At 38.1% G+C, this 24,720-nt stretch overlaps 1 protein-coding gene across 2 annotated transcripts in view; it reads left to right on the forward strand.

Moving 5' to 3' along the window:
• KMT2E (lysine (K)-specific methyltransferase 2E) overlaps window positions 1-24,720 on the forward strand; it is a 100,623-nt gene that overhangs the window by 54,309 nt on the left and 21,594 nt on the right. For both annotated transcript variants that reach the window (XM_011927755.1, XM_011927756.1), the window contains 9 exons: window positions 5,453-5,511; window positions 6,447-6,619; window positions 7,836-7,874; window positions 8,740-8,970; window positions 9,080-9,210; window positions 10,630-10,747; window positions 13,440-13,549; window positions 20,917-21,181; window positions 22,131-22,229. In XM_011927755.1, coding sequence (XP_011783145.1) covers window positions 5,453-5,511; window positions 6,447-6,619; window positions 7,836-7,874; window positions 8,740-8,970; window positions 9,080-9,210; window positions 10,630-10,747; window positions 13,440-13,549; window positions 20,917-21,181; window positions 22,131-22,229 — 1,225 coding nt within the window. The remainder of the gene's footprint in view (window positions 1-5,452; window positions 5,512-6,446; window positions 6,620-7,835; window positions 7,875-8,739; window positions 8,971-9,079; window positions 9,211-10,629; window positions 10,748-13,439; window positions 13,550-20,916; window positions 21,182-22,130; window positions 22,230-24,720) is intronic.

Raw genomic sequence — 24,720 nt, forward strand, 5'->3', positions numbered from 1 at the left:
TTGTCTTACCAGATGGAACCTGATTTCTGGTTGTCTTATGTTGGGAGCCAGTGATAGTCCTAGGTCTACTAATTTATTTGGGGTTGCAAATTAGTTAATCGTTACTTCTGTTCTTTATGACTTGTCAGCTCGAAAGTTTCAATAGGTACAATTTTTTTTTTCTTTTTCTTTTTTTTTTGTAAGACAGGATCTCACTTTGTCAAACAGGCTACACTCAGTGGTGTGACCACAGCTCACTGCAGCCTCAGCCTCCTGGGCTCAGGTGATTCTCCCATCCTTCCACCTCAGCCTGCCAAGTAACCGGGACTACAGGCATCACCACCATGCCTGACTAGTTTTTTGTATTTTTTTTTTAGATACAGAGTTTCACCATGTTGTCCAGGCTGGTCTAGAACTCCTGGGCTCAAGCGATCCTCCCACCTCGGCCTCCCAAAGTGTTGGGGTTACAGGCGACAGCCACCTTGGCCGGCCACATCTCTATATTAACTATTCAGTTCTCTTAACGTATTGAGGAAAGGCAGGATAAATGCTTGTTGAGTCTTAGCCTTTATTTACTCGTTTTCAGAATAATGAAAAATTAAGTGTCATTATAAACTCATGGATTTAAACCATACTGGATGTCAGTCTATTGCAGTTATTACCCTTATTGATGCTTAAATTTCATTCCATTTCTGGTCAGTAGGAACCTCTTCAAGCTGGTTATCAAGTCCTTTAAACAATACCCTAGTGGTATTTGATGGCGAAGAAGTTATCTGGTGTTACAAGATGTCTCAGGCTTATCCTACACTTCTGTGCCCCAGATTCAGAGTTAGCTTAGAAGACCAGGATTGGAGAGCTAGTCATGCCCTTTCCTACTAGATTGGTCACTGTTCCTAGTCTTTTTAGTAGACAAAGCTAGGTAGTATGTTTCATCTGTTTCTTTAAGATAAAATACATGAGTTTATACTGATAATTGCGATTGAAATTTAGGAATACAAGTTTTATGTAGCTGTTTCATGTTTATCCTAGTTGTCAACAATACAGAGAATAATGTAATTAGAATATCTCACAATTGGTTAACTGTTTAATCCTACACAAGAATAGAATAGTCTTGGAGTAACACCACCACTAACACTAGCACCAACAATATGATTGTGTAAAACAGTTTAGTACTTCCCCCCCATAGGGCATAGTATACGAGGGTTTTATAGTCAATATTGTGTTTTAAGTCTCTTGAAATAATTTTGTGTTTGTAACACCAACTGGATACACACTTATGTTGTTTAGGTTATTAATTTTATTGATTTTTAAAAAATTAAATGTTCTGAGTTGTAGATTCACATGCAGTTGTGAAATAATGTAGAGTGAGCCTAGATAGCTTGTACCTGTTTTGCCCCAGTGTTAACATCTTGCATAACTATTAATACAATATCACAACTAGGATATTGGCATCAATGCAGTCACTTTATAGAACATTTCTGTCACTGTCAGGAGTCATGCTGCCCTTTATAGTCATACCCAGCTTCTACGCCTCAACTTTGCCAACTGTTATTCTGTAATCGATTTCTATAATTTTGTCATTTCAAGAATGTTACATAAATGAAGTCATACATTGGGTTAAATGCCCAAGAGAGTACTCTTTTGGGTTAAATGTACTCTCTTGGGTTAAATGCCCAAGAGAGTAGCAGCTTGGTTATATGGTAGTTGCATGTTTAGGTATTTAAGGTATTGTCTGACTATTTTCCATAATGGCTATTCCATTTTACATTCCTACCAGAAATGTAGGAGTAATCAGTAATTTTTGTTTTTTAAGAATTGTTGGTTGCGTGCAGTGGCTCACACCTATAATCCTAGCACTTTTGGAGGCTGAGACGGGTGGGTCACTTGAGGTCAGGAGTTTGAGACCAGCCTAGGCAACATGGCAAGACGCTGTTGCTACAAAAAAAAATACAAAATTTAACCAGGCATGGTGCAGGTGCTTGTAATCCCAGCTACTCAGGAGGCTGAGGCACGAGAATTGCTTGAACCTGGGAGGCAGAGGTTGCAGTGAGCTGAGATCACATGGCTGCACTCCGCCTGTGCAACAGAGCAAGACTCTGTCTCAAAAAAAAAAAAACAAAAATTACCCAGGTGTGATGGTATATGTCTGTGGTCCCAGCTCTTTGGGAGGCTGAGGTAGGAGGATTGCTTGAGCCCGGGAGGTTGAGGCTGCAGTGAGTTGATTGTGCCACTGCACTCCAGCCTGGGCAACAGAGGGAGACCCTGTCTCAAAAACAGAATTGTTTTTTACATTTTATTTACCTTTATAATTATATACTTTATAATTGTGTAAGAAGTATTCTATCATTCTAAACTCAAATATGAAGCAAGTTAGACTGGAAGTCAACTATGTAAAGCAAAGTATTCTATCTTTCTAAAGTCAAATACGTAAAGCAAGGTAGACAAATATGTAAAGCAAGTTAAGTCTAACTCATCCCTGCTTGCTTATTATCTGTAGATATGTATCTATATATTGGTATTTCCCTCCTTATTTAGATAAGCAGTAGCATATTATAGAGTCTTCACCACATTTCTTTTCTCTTAAAAATATATGCTGAAGATCACAGTAGCATGTAGACATGGACTGATACAGCTTCAACGTACTATATTTTCTTTTTTGTACTCGATTCAACTAGTTGCCTTTGTGTGGACATTAGAGTTGTTTTGGGTCTTTTGTTATTGTAGATATAAGTGAGATTGTTCAGTATAGTGACAAACGTATGTATAAAATTTTGTTAGATTGTCAAATTTCCTTCCAGTAGGAGCTGTGCAGTTTTTATTTATCTATCTATCTATCTATTTATTTATTTGAGACCGAGTCTTGCTGTGTCACCAGGCTGGAGTGCAGTGGTGCGATCTCAGCTCACTGCAACCTCCCCCTCCTGGGTTCAAGCCGCTGTCGTGCCTCTACCTGCTGAGTAGCTGGAACTACAAGCACGCATCACCACACCCCACTAATTTTTGTGTGTGTATGTGTGTGTGTGTGTGTGTGTGTGTGTGTGTGTGTGTGTGTGTATATATATATATATATTTTTTTTTTTAGTAGAGTCAGGGTTTCACCATCTTAGCCAGGATGGTCTCGATCTCCTGACCTCGTGATCCGCCCGCCTCGGCCTCCCAAAGTGCTGAGATTACAGGTGTGAGCCACCACGCCCGGCCTGCAGTTTTGAATTCCAAACAGTAATGGGTAAGCATGCCAGCTTTCCCAAGCCTCACAACAGAGTATTTGACAGACTTGCATTTTTGCCAGTTTAATTTAGGTGAGAAATGGTAATTTCAGCATAGTTATGGTGTGCATTCCTCTTACTTTAAGTGAGGTATCTCTGTGGTTTTGTTTCACTTTATGATAGTAGTCTTTTGCCAGATAATTTTTGATGGGGTTAAATATCTGATGATGAATTCAGTAAAAGTTGGTTTACAACTTACCATTAGGAGGCCGGGTGTGGTGGCTCACGCCTGTAATCCCAGCACTTTGGGAGGCCCAGGGAGGTGGATCACGAGGTCAGAAGATTGAGACCATCCTGGCTAACACGGTGAAACCCTGTCTGTACTAAAAATATAAAAACAAAAATTAGCCAGGTGTGGTGACGGGCGCCTGTAGTCCCAGCTACTCGGGAGGCTTAGGTGGCCGAGTGGCGTGAACCTGGGAGTCGGAGCTTGGCAAGATCCCGCCACTGAACTCCAGCCTGGCAGCCTGGGTGACAGAGCAAGACTCTGTCTCAAAAAAACAAACAAACAAACAAAAAAACCCAAAAATACTTAGGAGGGCAGTTAGTTGAGATGTTTATTATTCTATATCTGTGATGCTAGAATAGGTATATTTTCTGGTAGACATTAAGACAAGTCTGTAGAAATCCTAATAATCTAGAACTCTTATTTTCCCACCTGAGGATTATCTGTTATCTGACCTCTAAACTATATATAATGAAAAAGTTGAGTGGGGGGGAAATGTAAAAGAATTACTATGGATGATGTAGTTTATGGGTAGAGGTAGGGAGAGGGTAATGAAGTATTTCACTTAATTGTTAAATGCTCATGCCTGTAATCCCAGCACTTTGGGAGGCCGAGGTGGGCAGATCACCTGAGGCCAGGAGTTTGAGACCAGGCTGACCAATGTGGAGAAACCCCATCTCTACTATAAATACAAAATTAGCCAGGTGTGGTAGCGCATGCCTGGAATCCCAGCTACTTGGGAGGCTGAAGCAGGGAATCGCTTGAACCCAGGAGGTGGAGGTTGCAGTGAGCCGAGACTGTGCCATTGCACTCCAGCCTAGTCAACAAGAGCGAAACTCCATCTCAAAAAAAAAAAAAAAAAAAAAAGTTCAGTATTTATTTCAAAAGTGAAAATAATTACAGGCAATGTAATTCAGTGTCATACATTTGCTTTAAGAAATTTAATTTGTGATTTTAATTACATTGTTAACATTATGGGTTTGGGCCGGGCGCGGTGGCTCAAGCCTGTAATCCCAGCACTTTGGGAGGCCGAGACGGGCGGATCACGAGGTCAGGAGATCGAGACCATCCTGGCTAACACGGTGAAACCCCGTCTCGGCCGGGCGCGGTGGCTCAAGCCTGTAATCCCAGCACTTTGGGAGGCCGAGACGGGCGGATCACGAGGTCAGGAGATCGAGACCATCCTGGCTAACACGGTGAAACCCCGTCTCTACTAAAAAAAAATACAAAAAACTAGCCGGGTGAGGTGGCGGGCGCCTGTAGTCCCAGCTACTCGGGAGGCTGAGGCAGGAGAATGGCGTGAACCCGGGAGGCGGAGCTTGCAGTGAGCTGAGATCTGGCCACTGCACTCCAGCCTGGACGACAGAGCGAGACTCCGTCTCAAAAAAAAAAAAAAAAAAAAAAAAATTATGGGTTTGGTTTTTTTTCAGACATTTTGCTTTAAATGTTTGGTTTGAAAAAAAATACTAGTTTCCTAAGTAAATTATTTTCTTGGCCATTCACTGTGGCTCACACCTGTAATCCCAGCACTTTGGGAGGCAGGGGTGGGAGGATCACTTGATCTAGGAGTTCAGCACCAGCCTGGGCAACCCATCTCTACAAAAAATTAAAAAATTAGCCGAGCGTGGTGATGCAGGCTTGTAGTCTCAGCTACTCAGGAGGCTGAGGTGGGAGGATCCCTTGAACCTGGAAGGTTGAGTCTGCAGCAAACCGTGGTTGTATCACTGCACTCCAGCTTGGGTGACAGGGTGAGACCCAGTCGGAAAAAAAAAAAAAGTCTTAACAGAGTGAGATGGAGTCACCTATCTGGCATCTACTGCTACTATTAGATCGTATGTAAACTGTATTGCAAGGGATATTGTATATATTTTATACTGTTGGTTTTTTCACTAAGAACGTTAAATAAATTACAAAGTTTATCACATTTAAGACAGATCAGCTTCATGTATTTGATAAATAATGATGCTAATTTTCAATGTAGGAATTTGGATAAAGAGAGGGCAGTGCTACTACAACGCCGGAAAAGGGAAAATATGTCAGGTAAGTAAAAAGGACCTACAATAAATTAAAATTCGTGTGACTGAGAGAATAAATGGTCTGCATATTTTTAGTTAAATGTAAATACTTTGTTGATGAATGTTGATTGTACAGATAGTGTGCAATCTCTGGTATAGATTTTAAGTATTTTCACATATTATAGAATAAATATATACGTACTTTAGGAAATAAAATGGAAACAAGAGGAAAATAAATAATTTAAATCAGCCATAATTTTCCTGCACATAGCTAACCTGTTGGTTTAAAAAAGTAAAATATGTGTGTTCTTCAGAAGGATATGATCCGTTAGTTTATCATGTAGAATAGTACATCTTTCATTTTTAGGAACAGAATTTTCTAACTTCTGTGTAGCATAGGCCACAATTTTTATTTTATCTTAATCATGTTGATACCAGTACATCTGGTTTTAAATAATCATAATTTATTCAACTATTCCTCTTTGATGGAGATTTGGATTGTTTTCATTATTTCTGCTTTGTTTTATTTTTGTTGTTAAAAACAGTATCCTCAGCAAGACCCTCTTGCATAAGTCTTTTTGTACTTTTGCTATTTTATCTTTGGCTAGATCTTTAGTATGAGATAGCTGGGTCATATATAATTTTGCTAGATATGGCTGAATTGCCCTCTGTAGGGAATTTCAGATTTCCACTGGCAATGCATGAGAGTGCCTGTTTCCCACAGGCACACCACCAGAGTGTGTTATCAGGCTTTTGGATCCTTTGTAGTTTAATGTGTAAGAAATCATGTTTGTGCTTCGCATGTAAATGTATAAGTGAGGTGAGTGAACAAGTTAAAAAATATGCTTATTTAGAAAGATGGAGATGACAATACTTTGTCATGTGGAATGCTGTTTTATTTCATTGTTTAAAATAGAAGTATTAAATGTGCGATAATTTTTATTTTGTCTTTGATTGAAGATGGTGATACCAGTGCAACTGAGAGTGGTGATGAGGTTCCTGTGGAATTATATACTGCATTTCAGCATACTCCAACATCAATTACTTTAACTGCTTCAAGAGTTTCCAAAGTTAATGATAAAAGAAGGAAAAAAAGTGGGGAGAAAGAACAACACATTTCAAAATGTAAAAAGGTACATTTTTGCTTGTTTTTAGGTGAGTGGATAGGATAGTGGATAGGGAACTGAATTTTATAGTAGAGGCAGGAGAGTGAAAATAATCGATGGTAGCTAAAAAGGTGGCAGGATCTAGCAGAAGTTTTTTATTTTTAAACAATTAAACTTACTTGAACATTTTAACGTGTTTTAAAGATTGAAGCAGATTAGAGAAGAAACTTTGCAAACTGCTTTGAAATAATTTTCAAAGTCACTGAAATACAGAAGCAAAAATAAAGTAGAAAGCCTTCATAGTTTTCTGTACTACCAGGATTGTATTCCTTTCACTTCTCTGTCTGACATAGTCCACTTAGCTTTTCTTCCCCATGTTTTACATAACGGTTCTTTGCCTCCTTTTTTTTTTTTTTTTTTTGTTTAAACCTTGCTCTCTTGTAACATATTGTCTACACACATTTATTTATTTGGATCTATATTGCTAGCTGTAGGTTTATATTTGTTAGTCACTCTAAATGGAGTTCAGGGGTTGAGGGGGATAGGAATTAAGTCTTAAATACATCCTTCAGATGAGGCAGATGAGTCGGCTCTCAATACATATTTATTGAATAAATACAGCTCTGTCTACCACAGTGCATATTACTTAAGGCCCATTATGGGCTCAAATATTACTTGCTAGTTGCTTAGAGAATTAAAGTAATATTCTTTTACTCCCTTCCAAAACATATCTTATCACTTCAACAAAATTATATTTCTAATACCTTCCCAATTTTTATCAGAAATATTTTTCCACTGTTGTAATATTGAACACAGAGAATATTTGGAAATTTTGTCTTTGCATTGTATTATATACAGATTTTTATATTCTATATAGTCTATATACTTTTTTTTTTTTTTAAGACAGGACCTTGCTATGTTGCCCAGGCTGGAGTGCAGTGGCTATTCATAGACTGTCATGGTGCACTATGGCCTCAAACTCCTGGGCTCCAGTGATCCTCCTGCCTAAGTCTCCTGAGTAGCTGGGACTACAGGTGCCCGCCACCACTCTCAACCGTATTCTGTTTTTATTAGAAAAGTATTTTAGTAGATGCCTTTATTAAACATTCTCCTAGTGTCAGCTTTCTTGGTTACCAAATTTTTTGTTATGACACTTCAGTTAAAAGTTTCAGTGAACCAATTGATTCTTAAATATTAATTATGTCCAGTTTTTTAGAAAACTAAAATTCCTTGCTTATTTTAGGCATTTCGTGAAGGATCTAGGAAGTCATCAAGAGTTAAGGTAAGTACATTAATTTTAAGGTGTTGTTATCAACTGTCATTTATTCAGGAGCTAAGTGCTTGTTTGTCTGTATCTTAATGCTCTCATTATTTTGTGCCACGTCATTGCCTATTATCTTTACCAGGAGTGGGACCTTAGTTCTAATTGGAGTAATATACTACTTTTGTAGTTAACACTTTTGAAATATTAATCAAAAGGGGGAGATATATAAGCAATTTCTAATTTTATAATTTTGGGCAATTTGAATTTCCTTTATTACTACAATCCATGTCTCTGATACCGCTTAGTATTACTATACTGTACTTAGGAATGCAGAATCATATTTGGAACTTGAAAATTCACTCTTTGCATGGTTGGGATTCTAGAGCGTTAGTCAAGTCAGTTGTCATACTATAAATTCACCATAGAACAACTGTATCAATATAAATGAGTCAGAATGATCGATGGTAGCTAAAAAGTACCTTGAATTAATTAATGTATGTCCTCACTTTTTTAGATGCTAAAATTGCTGAGAGAAGGCTCCCCACCTCTGTCTGACCCCAAAACATAAGTTTGTTTGGGGTCACAGAGGTCAGCTGTATGTCAGCTGTATGCTGTTACTATAGCTTTCTGGCTTAGGTAGAAAAGGGTAACAGAGTTCTAAAATTGTCACATTAAATAGGATGTGGGGAGCATGTTACAGTGTATCTTTTGTCCATGTGATATAAGATATAATTATTTATTATTCCACATTTCTAGAAAAGAAACCATTAAACAGCAGTTTCTAGTTTATTATATTCTTTTATATAGATTGCCATTAATTGTGTGTGTGTGTGTGTATGTAAGTCTGTAAGTCCAGATACTAATGATCGGTTTATGATTTTAGGGTTCAGCTCCAGAGATTGATCCTTCATCTGATGGTTCAAATTTTGGATGGGAGACAAAGATCAAAGCATGGATGGATCGATATGAAGAAGCAAATAACAACCAGTATAGTGAGGGTGTTCAGAGGGAGGCACAAAGAATAGCTCTGAGATTAGGCAATGGAAATGACAAAAAAGAGATGAATAAATCAGATTTGAATACTATCAGTTTGCTCTTCAAACCTCCTGTAGAGGTAAATACGTCATTTGTCCAAAAATTGTAAAATAGTTTTATATTGCGTATTTTTAGCTAAACTGAAAACAAGCAAGTTTATTTAATCTCAAAATTTACTCTGATTTTAGAGCCATATACAAAAGAATAAGAAAATTCTTAAATCTGCAAAAGATTTGCCTCCTGATGCACTTATCATTGAATACAGAGGGAAGTTTATGTTGAGAGAACAGTTTGAAGCAAATGGGTATTTCTTTAAAAGGTATATTCATTTATTTTCCCATGTTCATTTCCTATAGGTAAATACTGAATTTTTGGCTGTTTTACCTAGATGTTGTGATTATGTGTACTTTTTTTTCCTACATGATCATTTCAGTTTAAAGCTGTAGTGTGGTTGAACAGTGACTGATGATAATTTTTGAACTATGATAAACTAAAACAACATAAAAAAATGCAAAGATGTATTCCTCAGTCTCTTGCTCATGTCTGTCTTGCCGAAAATCCTAAAACAATCTGCTTCAAAGATTAACCAGCAGCAATATAGGTTGGATATAGAAGGATATCAGTCAGGAACTCTGATTTATTGAGGTTACAAGGAACCCTTTCCATCTGGGACTCATGATAATTCCTCATAATGTAATAGCCAGAACCGAGAAAGACCATGGTAACCATAGGAGAAACCCCTTCCTCTTTATTAGACAGTGTTAGATTGGGTCCTACATTATTGCCACCACTTTCAATACCTACTTTTTTGGTATTGGAATGGTATTGGAGGCCTCTTCTTTGGTTTGAAATTTGTATGCATAATTAATATGATTCTCTAATAGGTGTTACTTCCCTGTAGTCTAGAAGTATGTTCATATCCATAGGAGGAGAACATTCCTAGTCTGTGTCCTACAATTATCAAAAACATTCATTGTTTATAACTTGAGTATTTACTTAAGATATGAAAGATACACAGCAATTTCTCCCTATTATGTAGCAGATTTGATCTGAAACAGATACTTTTGCATGCACCAGGAAATATGAACTCTGAAGACATCAGATTAATCCCGTGAATGCAGTAGTCACTCTCTTTTTATCTTTCTTTGTAAATTGGAATTTCTACCTTCGATTAATTGCCTTTGATTTAGGTGAGGTTATGGGGCAGATAAAAATCTTATTAGCATAAACTAGCATAAGATGAGAGTGAATTCTGGAGTCAGACTGCCTATATTCACATCTTGGCTTGACTGTGTCTTTTAGAAGTTTCTTAGACTCTGTGTTCTTAAATTTCCTCATCACTTTGTCTCTGAAGAGTAACAGGAAATTATTACACTAAAACGTTGACCTTTATTTGTTTGTTTGTTTTTGAGACAGAGTCTCGCTCTGTCACCCAGGTTAGAGTGCAGTGGCATGATCATGGCTCACTGCAGCGTTGACATCCTGGGCTCAGGTGATCCTCCCACCTCAGCCTCCCAGTTAACTGGGACTACAGGCACATACCACCATGCCTGGCCTTTTTTTTTTTTTTTTTTTTTTTTTGTAAATATGGAGTGTCACCATGTTGCCCAGGTTGGTCTTGATCTCCTGGGCTCAAGCAGTCCACTTGCCTTGGCCTCCCAAAGTGCTGGAATTATAGGTGTGAACCAGTGTGCTCAGCTGAAAATGTCAATCGCTTATAATGTTTCTTTCTTTGTAGACCATACCCTTTTGTGTTATTCTACTCTAAATTTCACGGACTAGAAATGTGTGTTGATGCAAGGACTTTTGGGAATGAGGCTCGATTCATCAGGCGATCTTGTACACCCAATGCAGAGGTAAGCTTATAGAAATTTTTTGGAGAGATGTGGGGGCGTGGGATGTGTTGAAATCTGAGCAGTAAGCACAAAACTCAGGTCGCCTGAGACACTTTCCAACTGTTGCATTTTATACTGCCCAGTCTGTATTTCTGTGAAAATGTATGTGATACTGGCTATGAAGTCTTTTTTTTTTTTTGAGATGGAGTTTCATTCTTGTTGCCCAGGCTGGAATACAATGGCGTGATCCAGCTCACTGCAACCTCCGCCTCCCGGACTCCAGTGATTCTCCTGCCTCAGCCTCGCAAATAGGTGGGATTACAGACGCACACCACCATGCCTGGCTGTTTTTTGCATTTTTAGTAGAGATGGGGTTTCACCATGTTGACCAGGCTGGTCTCGAACTCCTGACCTCAGGTGATTTGCCTGTCTCAGCCTCCAAAAATGCTGGGATTACAGGTGTAAGCCACCATGCCTGGCTGCTATGAAGTCTTAAAAATTATTTTGCAAGTTGAAGAAATGATGATGTTCCTTATAAGAGGAAATATTGGAGTTTCTTTTTTTTTTTGAGGCAGGGTCTCACTGTCTCCCAGGCTGGAGTGTGGTGTCATAAGCACAGCTCACTACAGCCTCCATGACTTCCTGTGCTCAAGTGATCCTCCTGTCTCAGCTTTCTGAGTAGGTGGGACTATAAGCCTGTGCCACCATGCCCAGCTAATGTTTTAAATTTTTGCAGAGATGGAGTCTCATTTTACTGCCCAGGCTGGTCTCCAACTCCTAGGCCGAGTGATCCTTCTGCCTCGGCCTCCCAAAGTGCTGGGATTACAGGCGTGAGCCTGCCCGGACTTTTAAAATTATTATTATTATTATTATTATTATTTTTGAGGCAGGGTCTTGCCCAGGCTGGAGTGCAGAGGCCCAATCATGGCTCACTGGAGCCTCAACTTCCTGGGCCGTTAGGAGGTAAAGTTATCTTCTCACCTCAGAGTCCTGAGTAGCTGGGACCACAGGCGCATGCCACCATGCCCAACTAATGATTTTTTAGTTTTTTTATAGAGTTGGGGTCTTCCTATGTTGTCCAGGCTGATCTGGAGCTCCTGTGTTCAAGCAGACCTCCTGCCTTGGCCTCCCTAAGTACTAGGATTACAGGCATGAGCCACCAGATCAGGCCTAATACCGGACGACTTTCCTTCTATCTTGGAAGCTCTGTTTATGGGTCAATACGTGCTATGATTTAAGTTAGATGACAGAGCTAAAATCTAAAGTAGATTTTTGTATGTTCTACTGTAAAATTTTTAATGTTATATTTTAGTGTGGAGTAGAAAGTCCCATTGGTTTTGTTTTTTACATGTCAAAATGAAGATTTTTAGTTTTATAATTACATAATGTTGCAGCCAAGAATGTAATTTTTTTTTTGTTTTGTTTTGTTTTTTCTCTCTTCTTTTTTTAAAAGACAAGATCTTGCCATGTTTCCCAGGTTGGCCTGGAACTCCTGGGCTCAAGTGTTTGTTCTGCTTCAGCCTCCAGAGTAGCTGGGATTACAGGCATGCACTGCTGCACCGCACTAAGTACAGATTTTGGAACCAGACTTAAATCTATTTCTTCTCTGTGACTTACTAGCTTTGTAACCTCAGTTTTATCTGTAAAAAGGTGATATGAAGACTGAAGGAGTTAATAGATGTAAAGTTTCTAGAATAGTGTCTTGTCATAGAAAAGTAGCATTTGCTCAACCATTATTGCATTCATCAAACCTAAGAAGGCCAGGCATAGTAATCCCAGTGAGCCAGGCTCACACCTGTAATCCCAGCACTTTGGGAGGCAGAGGCAGGTGGATCACCTGAGGTCAGGAGTTGAAGACCAGCCTGACCAACATGGTGAAACCCCATCTCTATTAAAAATACACGAATTAGCCAGGTGTGGTGGCATGCACCTGTAGTCCCAGCTGTTCGGGAGGCTGAGACAGGAGAATCACTTGAACCCAAGAGGCGGGGTTGCAGTGAGCTGAGATCACATCACTGCACTCCAGCCTGGATGGCAGAGTGCTCTGTCTCAAAACAACAACAACAACAACAGAACCCTAAGATGCCACCACTTATAAGACTCCTGATTTCAGATTTGCTAAAAGGTGAAAAATAATAATTGATGAGGCCGAGGGTGGTGGCTCACGCCTGTAATCCCAGCACTTTGGGAGGCCGGCAGATCACAAGGTCAGGAGATAGAGACCATCCTGGCTAACATGGTGAAAACTCATCTCTACTAAAAATACAAAAAAAATTAGCCAGGCGTGGTGGTGGGCGCCTGTAGTCCCAGCTACTCGGGAGGCTGATGCAGGACAATGGTGTGAACCCGGGAGGTGGAGCTTGCAGTGAGCCGACATCGCGCCACTGCACTCCAGCCTGGGCAAAAGTACAAGACTTGTCTCAAAAAAAAAAATAAAAGCAAAAATAGGAATTGATGAAATATAGTATTATTATTTTTTTGATGCCACATTGTGGGCTCTAGGGGTTGGGGTGGCAGTGGGTAGCAGTGTATGATTGAAAAACCTTCCCAGTTGATAACCACTGATAGATAGTTATAAGCCTTGTCATTAATGACATGTTTTCCAGGTTGTGTTTGTGAAATACTTTGAAAAGAATAATTTTCAAAATTGTAGGCTGATGCTTCTGAAGGCAGACAGTAATTTATGGTAACGTACGATCATTTTAACTTACAGGTGAGGCATGAAATTCAAGATGGAACCATACATCTTTATATTTATTCTATACAAAGTATTCCAAAAGGAACTGAAATTACTATTGCCTTTGATTTTGACTATGGGAATTGGTAAGTTCAAGTCTATAAATGTCATCTGTTGTTTGAAAATAGTTCCATAATGTCCCTGTAATAATTGAGGCATTGTCATTACTTTTATAGCTTTTTATTTTTATTTATCATGAATCAGTTAAAAATACTTGAAAACCAGAAGTTTAATATCAGCCTCTATTAGATCATTGCTACTTTTCATTTCTACATTTTCCTTAATTATTATCATAATATAAATGTTCACAGTAATTATAACAAGTAATCCTAATTCAGCTGTACAACACTGACCTTGTTTATGTGAGAATTTTTTTCTTCTAGGGGATACAGTTTTATTCATACAGTTTATTTGGTTAATCAGTATGAATGAATAATTTCTCTTTTGCCCCTCAGAACAGAAGAAAATTTTCTTTGCAATATAAATTAAAGGGTTTGTTGGAGATCCTGCAAAGAAACTCTAAGAACTATTTTTCTGAAACACTAGTAAAAATCTAATGATAAATCTCAGTACAGTTGGCCCTTGCACAATGAGGGATTGGAGCGCCAACTGCCTGCACAGTCCACAATCTGCTTATACATTTTGACCCCCCAGAAACTTTGCTAATAGTCTACAGTTGACTGGAAGTGTTACCAATGACAATTAACACATATTCTGTATGTCATATACTGTATTCTTACAATTAAGTAAGCTGGAGAAAAGAAAATGTTTTTAAGAAAATCATAAGGAAGATACAATAAATTTACTGTTCATTAAGTGGAAGTGGATCACCGTAAAGGTCTTCATCCTCATCTTCATGTTGAGTAGGCTGAGGAGGAAGGGTGGGGGTTGCTCTTGCTGTGTCAGGGGTGACAGAGGGAGAAGGGGAGGCAGGAGAGGGAAGCACATACGCTGTAATTTTATGAAAACACATTAGTAATTTCTGCCTGGCTGTTTTGCTTTCTCATTTCTCTAAAAATGTTTCTATGTGGTGCCAGTCTTCCATCATTTGCTTTAGCTTCAGTGCCCGTATCAAAGAAGAGTCCATATCATTAAAAAAAGTAAAAAACAGTCTTGAAAAAAATGGAGCCCTTCTACCAGATTGTCGAATGTAAATTTGTTTTTTGGCACTGCTTTTTCTACATCTTCTTTCTCATCATCTGGCACTGGTTTGGAAGCAATCATCTCCATCAGGCATCTTCTGTTAATTTCTCTGGTGTAGTGTCTGTTAGCTCTTGAATTTCTCTAAGATTCATATGTGTATTCTTCCCTCATCCCCACCTTTTTTTTGTTATACCCATGATCTCTTTCATGATTTTTCTGATTGGCTCTGTTGTAAATCCTGTGAAGTCATGCACAACATCTGGACACAGTTCGCTCCAGCAGGAATTTATTGTTTTGGGTGTGATGGCTTTCACAGCTTTTTCTATAATGATGGCATCTTCCATGGTATAATCCTTCCAGACTTTCATGATCTTCTCTTTCAGGGTTCTGTTCCATAGTGTTGACAGTCTTTTCCATAGAGTACTGCGTCTAATGAGCCTTAAAGGCCATTATCACTCCCTGATGTAGAGGCTGAATTAGAGACACTTTGATACCCTTAGTGTTGAACTCATAGGGTTCTGGGTGGCCAGGGGCATTGCCCAATATCAAGACATTTAAAAGGCAGTCCCTTCCTAGCTACCTGTTGTCTGACTTGAGGGACAAAGCATCAATGGTACCAATCCAGAAAAAGGGATCTCATCCAGGTTTTCTTGTTGTACAACCAGAAGACTGGCAACTGGCGTTTGTTTTCCCTTCAAGGCTTGGGTTTAGCAGCTTTATAGATAAAGGCAGTCCTGATCATAAACCCAAATGCATTTGCACAAAACAGTAGAGTTAATCTGTCCCTTCCTGCCTTAAATCTTGGTGCTTCCTTCTCTTCCTTACTAATAAATGTCTTTTTATGACTTTTTCCCCCCCCAGAATAGGACATTTGTATCTGCATTAAAAGACTTTTCAGGCAGATATTCTTTCTCCTCAATGATTTTCTTAATGGTGTCTGAGAACTCATCTGCTGCCCCTTAGTCTGCAGAAGTGGCTTTACCTATTAAGCTAAACCTCTTTTTAAAATCATCAAACCATACATTACTGGCATTAAATGCTCCAACTTTAGATCTTTCATATTCGTTTTGTTTTATGTTATCATTTAATGACTTCACTTTTTCTAGAAACATATTAGGGTCTATAGGTATGTCTTTCTTAGATAGCACACATGCACCCACATAAAAACTTCATTTGCAATACAAGATAAAAAGGTATCTTGCAAAAAGTGCATGGTTTTCGCATTCTGTGGCCCAGCTGCGGTGATGGCTCCACGAATTTCCTTTTATTATTATTTTTTACAATAGTACTTATGCTGGCTTCATTTATCTTGAGATGGTGGAGAACTACAGCTGCACACCTCAATCTACCATACATTTTTAGCAATTCAACTTCTTCTTGCAATGTCATAACTTCTTTGCTTCTCAGGAGCACTTCCAGCATCACTAGTGGCACTTTGTATAGGTCACAGGTGTTACTCAAAATGTACTGTATTGGCCAGGTGCAGTGGCTCACACCTGTAATCCCAGCACTTTGGGAGGCCAAGGTGGACGGATCACTTGAGGCCAGGAGTTCAAGACCAGCCTGGCAAACATGGTGAAACTCCGTCTCTGCTAAAAATACAAAAAATTATCTGGGCTTGGTGGCGGGCCCCTGTAATCCCAGCTACTCGGGAGGCTGAGGCAGAAGAATTGCTTGAATCCGGGAAGTGGAGGTTGCAGTGAGCTGAGATTGGACCACTGCACTCCAGCCTGAGCGACAGAGCAAGACTGTGTCTCAAAAAAAAAAAAAAAAAATTACTGTGTTATTGCACTAAAGACTGAAGAATTTGTGAGAACCACAAGAGATCACTTTTTATTGCCATACACAATTTACTGAGAGATGAACTGCTCCTGGGCATGTGTCACATGGCATTTTACATGGATACCCCCAACACTTGAGGCACCACAATAGCAACAGGAGGTGGCTACAAAATTATTATAGTAGTACAGAATGTACTACAGTTACTTTTATATAATTATGATTTAATAATACATCTTTACATGTCTCTGGAGTGTAAATGGCACCACGTAAGGTCTGTTATGTGTGTGCATAGGTTTTGATTAATTTTAACTTTTTATAATTTGTATATATTTTATGGTAATCAGTGATAAAATAGACTGCTATCTACATGCACATGCATTCTTGACATACCTTTTTCCTTTTTTTTATTTTTTATATGTCTAGGCTATATAGTTCATCTGTTTTTTCAAATTGTTGCAATTGTTGTAAATTTCCAAACATTTTCCCAATATATGTATGGAAAAAAATCCATGTATAAGTATATGTGCACAGTTCAAACTTGTGTTGTTCAAGGGTCAGCAGTATGGAAACTTGTTTCAGTTTTTAAAAATGTAATAGAAAAATGTAAACAATAATACAAACACCCGGCCAGGTGCAGTGGCTCATGCCTGTAATCCCAGCACACTGGGAGGCTGAGGTTCAAAACAAGCCTGGCCAACATGGTGAAGCCCCGTCTCTACTAAGAATACAAAATTAGCCATGCATGGTGGCACATGCCTGTAATCCCAGCTACTTGGGAGGCTGAGGCAGGAGAATTGCTTGAACCTGGGAGACAGAGGTTGCAGTGAGCCGAGATTGTGCTACTACAGCCTGGGCAACGAGAGCAAAACTCCATCTCAAAATAAAATAATAATACAAACACCCATGTACTTCTCAAATTAAGAAATTAAAACATTATCCATTGAGCCACATTGCATCTGTCTTCCCTCCTTCACTAACTGCTATCTTTGATTTTTTTTTTTTTTTTTTTTTTTTTTTTTTTTTTGAGACGGAGTCGTGCTCTGTCTCCCAGGCTGGAGTGCAGTGGTGCCATTTCAGCTCACTGCAAGCTCTGCCTCCCAGGTTCATGCCATTCTCCCACATCAGCCTCCCCAGTAGCTGGGACTACAGGCACCCGCCACCACGCCTAATTCTGTTTTTGTATTTTTAGTACAGACAGGGTTTCACCGTGTTAGCCAGGATGGTCTCCATCCCCTGACCTCATGATCTGCCTGCCTTGGACTGCCAAAGTGCTGGGATTACAGGCATGAGCCAACACACCCGGCCGTTTAATTTGATTTCTTTAACATTTTACTATGTCTGTATTTGTTGGCAAATAGTATCTAGAATTTTGTATATTTTTAAACTTTTATGTAAATTGTAACTTGCTGTATTCTTTTGCATTATTTTCTCATTTATTATGTGAGATTAACCTGCATTGTGTGTACTTATAGTTAATTTATTTTCACTGCCTATGGTATTTATCCATTTCACTATTGACCTTTATATTGACAAAAGAATGCTCCTAGGGCTTTCTGAACATGTCTGCATGTGTGTACATGTCCTCTCCATGGTAGGAACATAGTATGTACATATTCCCTCCATGGTAGGGACATAGGAGTGGAATTGCTGGGTTGTGGAATGTGCACAGCATGAGTTTTTGCCAGATGTGAGTGAATTTCTGTCTAAGAAACTCGTACCAGTTTCCTAAGTAATTTAGAAGCCTTGCTGTACTTCTTTACTCTAAGACTTTAAAAATATATGCTAGTTGCTGTGACTCATGTCTGTAATCCCAGCACTGTGGGACGCCATGGTAGGCGGATCACTTGAGGTCAGGAGTTTCGAGACCAGCCTGGCCAACATGGTGAAACTCCATTTCCCTACTAAAAATATAAAAATTAACCAGGTGTGGTGTCACACATCTGTAATCCCAGCTACCCAGGAGGCTGAGACAGGAGAATCGCTTGAACCTGGGAGGTGGAGGTTGCAGTGAGCCGATATTGCACCACTGCACTCTAGCCTGGGTGACAGAGCGAGACTCCACCTCAAAAATAAATAAATAAATAAATAAAATAAATATGACATATGAAAATGTATTAAAATATTATATGTAAAATATTATATATAATATAGTATATGCCACTCCACATGAACTAGCATATATATAATATAATCTATTAGCATATATATTTTATGATATTAATTATGTTACATAATAAAATATATATTATATATATGCTATATATAATATTAGCATATAATATGTATGCTAGCTCATGTGGAGTGGTATCTCTTTATATTAATATCTTTATTTACCGTTTTTCTTGATTATTCATGAACCCAGAGGTCTTTCTCTTTTTTTTTTTTTTTTTTTTTCCCTTAAGTTCTTATATATTCTGTAGTCTTTTGGGTTATAAGCAATTCAATTCAGTTCTTCTTATTCTATATATTTTTATACTTTGTGTGATATTCTTTTTAAATGCAGTTTTAAAAATGTTCATTATGTTTTCTCTTGGTGAAATCCCTCTTCCTTTAGTATCCCTTTCTACTGATTATTGCAGTCAGATTTGTCATATCATTTTAGCTCTTTCTCCCCTAGAAGGTAGGAGATTTAGCATAGTTTTTTGCTCAATGCTTTGTGGGATTGCATATCCCATAGAGGTTAAGAATGTAATCTGTCTGGTTTCAAATCCTGGCTTGGTCACTTACTACGTAACCTTGGACCAATTTCTTCATCACTTTGTGCTGCATTACCTCAAGTATATGAGAAGAAGAATAATACTCACCTTACGTACTTAATAAACAAAAGCTGTTGCCATCATTGTTTGTAGTTCTGTTGTCCTAAAATCAGACATCTAGAACAAGTTTCAAGCTAGTATCTGTTAATACCTGATTTGGGAGGCAGGAGGTAGGACCATAAATGTTTGAATTCTATCCCTGGTTCACAGAATTAGGAAGTTGGATTTGAATCTTTCTAGCAGTTTTAAAAGTAAATGAGTTAGGAATATTAGACACTTAATAAGTAAATTGTTCTTATTGTGAACAAACATTCAACTACTTAAAACATGCAGAGTGGGAGATTTGTATTACTATTTAATTGAGGTTTGGGCATTTGGCTTGTATCCTAGAGATGAACTACATCTTAGCAGCTGTAATAAAGATAAAGGGGTCAGAGTTGAGAAATATTGAAATGAAAAGTACATGCGCCTAAGAGTACAGACTTGGATCTAAATGCCGTCCCTTCCACATATTAACTGTGTGACGTTGGACAAGATGCTAATCCTCAGTGAGTTTTAATCTCACTTGTAAAATATCATTATTGTGAAGATGAGACAGGCTTCCACTTGAAAGAGGGAACACTTAGTATGGTGAAAAGGAAACATTAAATTTTATCAAGGTAGCTTTTTAAAGAAACCTGGTTGTTGTTATCATTCCTTAAAGGATAAGACAAACTAGTTGAGGTTTAGTATTTGTTATACCTAGTGTTTTTTATGTAGGTCACATTGCAAATCAGTATTTTATATAGCACTCTGGGACACTGAAGTAATTATGGTTTCTGCCTTTATGTTTTGTGTAATCCACAGTATCATTTTGCTTTAAAGACTCAAAAGTTCTGATGTGTTTGTTTTTTTCTTCTTCTGTAACATATTACATGTTGAGCATCCCTCATGCAAAAATCTGAAATCCAAAATCGTAAACTTTTTTTGTTTTGTTTTTTTTTTTGGACGGAGTCTCACTCTGTCACCCAGGCTGGAATGCAGTGGCACAATCTTGGCTCACTACAACTTCTGCCTCCTGAATTCAGGCGATTCTCCTACCTTAGCCTATCACGTAGCCAGGATTACAGGTGCCTGCCACCATGCCCAGCTAATTTTTGTATTTTTAGTAGAGACAGGGTTTCACCATGTTGGCCAGGCTGGTCTCAAGTGATCTGCCTGCCTCGGCCTCCCAAAGTTCTGGGATTACAGGCGAGAGCCACTGCGCCTGGCCATCCTAAACTTTTTGAGCACTGACATGATGCCACAAGTAGAAAATTCTACACCTGACCTCATATGACAGGTCAGTCAGAGTGCAATCAGAACTTTGTTTCAGGCACAGAATTATTAAATACAGTGTATAAAATTACTTTTAGCCTATATGAAACATGAGTGAATTTTGTGTTTAGACCTGGGTCCCATTCCCCAAGATATCTCATTATATATATGCAAACATTCCAAAATCCACAACCTTTCTGGTCCTAAGCATTTCAGGTAAGGCATGTTCAACCTGTACCAGTTATACTTATGATTGAAGGCCTAATATCTGGTCAGAAATCGACATCTAATTATTACATTATTTTAATTAAAAAATTTTTTGTGGTAGTTAACTAGGAATGTAAATTACTAAAAAGGATTGCTTATAATTAATAGTAATTGCATACAATTTTGTGGAGTTGCAGCTTAAAATGGATTAGAAATTTCCCATTTTGTTTTATATTTTGAAATAAATATTTAATTGGTTATCTTTCCAGTAAGTACAAGGTGGACTGTGCATGCCTCAAAGAAAACCCAGAGTGCCCTGTTCTAAAACGTAGTTCTGAATCCATGGAAAATATCAGTAGTGGTTATGAGACCAGACGGAAAAAAGGAAAAAAAGACAAAGATATTTCAAAAGAAAAAGATACACAAAATCAGAATATTACTTTGGATTGTGAAGGAACAACCAACAAAATGAAGAGCCCAGAAACTAAACAAAGAAAGCTTTCTCCACTGAGACTATCAGTATCAAATAATCAGGTACTGAACTCTGCTCTCAATGAGATTGAATAGACAAAAGAAAATAATCTGTCATATTTTATCCTCTTCTTTGTTATATGTATAATTGTTTAAAGTATTTTTAAGTCTGTTCTGTCATTTAATGAAGTATTCATAAGTGTAAAATACAGGTTCTGCTAGAATTTGTACAATATTTGTTGAATTATTAAGAAACAGCGCAGTCAGCAAATCCTTGCAGAATTGCAGACAAGATTATCCTAAGACTAGATAACTTTAAAAAATCTTCTAGGTGGCACTTTATGTTCATAATACATGTTCTTATTTAAAGTCTTAAGCTGCAAAATTTTCTTTCCTTAAACATGGGGATGCAGGTAATCTTATCAATTCTGTAAGCATGTCACAATAACAGCAAATAAAATTTTTGAGAGAAAATTCACTAAGAACATATAAGGTAATTTTGGGGGTAGAGTTTGGCCAAAGTCTATCTGCCCCACCAGTAAATATATTGTTGTATGTCCTCTATAAACAATAAACAGGAGGGATAATTAAAATGTGAAAATTAAGTAAGGTTTTGCTCATTTCCAGGGCCCTATCTTCTAGAAATGATTTACCTTAAACTTTCAACTGAACAAACACTTATTGAGCACTGGGTATTTGCAGGTTTTTCTGAAATAATGTATAGGTTTATGTTTTGGGAACTCTATAAATATAAGGCTGTGATACCATATTTGACCTATATTGATAAAAATTTGATTGGCTAAAATTTAAAAAGCAAAAGTATTTGATTGCATGATTTTGAAAAGCATCTTGAATTAGGAAACCAGTTCTAAATTTCTTAAATGAATTTAAGTAGGCTGATGATATTTACATGTTGAATTTCTTGCGGTTGAAAGACATTAAAATATTTTAATGTCACTGGTTGTATAGATGGAATAATAGTTTGTATAAAGAAGTCATTTCCATTTTTCAGGAACCAGATTTTATTGATGATATAGAAGAAAAAACTCCTGTTAGTAATGAAGTAGAAATGGAGTCAGAGGAGCAGATTGCAGAAAGGAAAAGGAAGATGGTAAGTTGGGAAGCTACTAGTTTGGGCTTAGTGACAGCTGCTCTGCATATGGTAATTGTTGCTGCCTTTACATGGGCTTTTATGCTATTCTTTGAAGTTAGCAAATGATGTGCCATTGAGCATTTTTATTTGGTTTGATCATTACCATTTAAATAAATGTCACTAATCTTGTATTTTTGTTGGTTGTTCATTAGAGATTTAAGACTGTATGACATTTAAGAAATATGAACATTTTGGAAGTAATAACTGAATATTTTAATAATTCCACAATGAACTATTAATAAATTTTAATGCCACAATTGTTCAGAATGTCTTCTCTTAGCTAAATGTATCCTTTCATGATTTGAAATATAATAAAAACAGAACTTTAAACCTTATAGCACCAAATAAATTGCTTATGCAAAAAAAACAAAACTGACCACTGGTAGCTATTTCTATATTCTCACACTGCTATCATACAGTAAGGTTCTCATTAAAATAAATTTAGGATGTATATTCCTTGTACTATTTACAAATATTTTATCAATGTAAAAATTAGGACAAGGTATTTTCTCACAAATTATGGTAATTTAGCATTTGATCTGTCAGTCAAGGTAATTTAGCATTTGATATATCAACCAGTTAAGAAAATATCATGGTATACTTTCCATGCCCTAAAATTTGAAAGTGACTTTACAGACTGACTGATGGCCTTATGATAGGTGCTCCCCATTCCCCTTTACTTTGTATGCTCCTTTGTGTCCTGTTTTCCGGGTTTTCATGTTGTATTCCATGGAATCTCATGTCACATATTTAAGGGTGAGATGTTTGAAAGTTTGGTCATTGTTGACTGGGAGCGGTGGCTCACACCACTCACTTTGGGAGGCCAAGGTGGGTAGATCACCTGAGGCCAGAAGTTCGAGACCAGCCTGGTCAACACGGCGAAACCCCGTCTCTACTAAAAATACAAAAATTAGCTGGGCATGGTGGTATGCACTTATATTCCCAGCTATTCAAGAGGGTGAGGTGGGAGAATTGCTTGAACCCAGGAGGTGGAGGTTGCAGCGAGCTACCTGGGCGACAGAGCGAGACTCTGTCTCCAACAACAGCAACAAAAAAAGTCTGGTCATTGTTGACCTACTTAATATGTGCCTGTTTTTATCACCTTGATAGTTTTCTAATATTGATGAATTATTGATACTCAGAATTCTGAAAACAATGAAGAACAGTTTCATAGCCTTAGGATTTCAGGAACACTGGTCTGTCGAGACAAGGTAGTATTAGAAAAGAAAATAGAAAATATTGGAGGAGTTTATAAAGGAGAAATTATTGTACCTAAAGGGATTATCTTGAACCTTTTTTTGAGATTCGATTATATATAAGTTATGTGTGCCTTTTCAAGTTACCTATGGCTCTTTATTGAGTATTGATTTTTAGTACTGTTCTGTTTATTCTTCAACTGACACAGCCTTGTGCTGGGAATTTTTAGGAAATCAATTTAAAGTATTACTTGTTTCTGTGTGTGGCAAGTGTCTGGTGGGAGGAACCTCTTTTATAACTGGCTTTAAGGGCTGTCGCGACCACTTTGGAGAAAAAAATGAAATAAAAAAAAATCATAGGCCAGGCATGGTAGCTCACATCTGTAATCCCAGCACTTTGGGAGGCTGAGGTGGGAAGATCACTGCAGCCCAGGAGTTGAGAGACCCACCATGGGCAATATAGCGAGACCTCATCTGTACAAAAAATTTAAAAAATTAGACAGGTTTGACAGCGCATGCCTGTAGTCCCAGCTATCCAGGATGCTGAGGCGGGAGGATCACTTGAGTCCAGAAGGTCAAGGCTGCACTGAGCTGTGATGCTACCACTGCACTCCAGCCTAGGTGATAACAGAGTGAGATCCCTGTCACAAAACAAACAAAAACAGAAAACTAGTGGGGGTTTGTTGTTTGCCCATAAATACAATACTTTTATTCGGATTGAATTCTGTTTATAAACATTTATATGGGGCTACTTTAAATATATATTTTTCTATAAATGCTGACAAAGTTAGTGGATCTTAGAACATCCTCATTTCTAGATGTCAGAAGGAAATTGGATATTTGCTGGGCACGGTGGCCCACACCTGTAATCCCAGCACTTTGGGAGGCCGAGACGGGTGGATCACCTGAGGTCAGGAGTTGGAGACCAGCCTGGCCAATATGATGAAACCCCGAGTCTACTAAAAATACAAAAAAGTTAGCCGGGCATGGTGGCATGCGACTGTAATCCCAGCCACTTGGGAGACTGAGGCAGGAGAATCACTTGAACCTGGGAGGTGGAGGTTGCAGTGAACTGAGATTGTACCGTTGCACTCCAGCCTGGGCAACAAGAGCGAAACTCCATCTCCACAAAAAAGAGAGAATTGTATACTCCATGTTAAACTTGGTGGAACTTAGAAAATATATATGTATATTGGCTTCCTTACTTGGAATCCGTTTTTGGTCCTGGTTTTGCTTATTAGTATGCTATAGTA

The sequence above is a fragment of the Colobus angolensis genome, unplaced genomic scaffold (assembly GCF_000951035.1).
Source record: "Colobus angolensis palliatus isolate OR3802 unplaced genomic scaffold, Cang.pa_1.0 Scaffold74, whole genome shotgun sequence".
NCBI lineage: Eukaryota > Metazoa > Chordata > Mammalia > Primates > Cercopithecidae > Colobus > Colobus angolensis.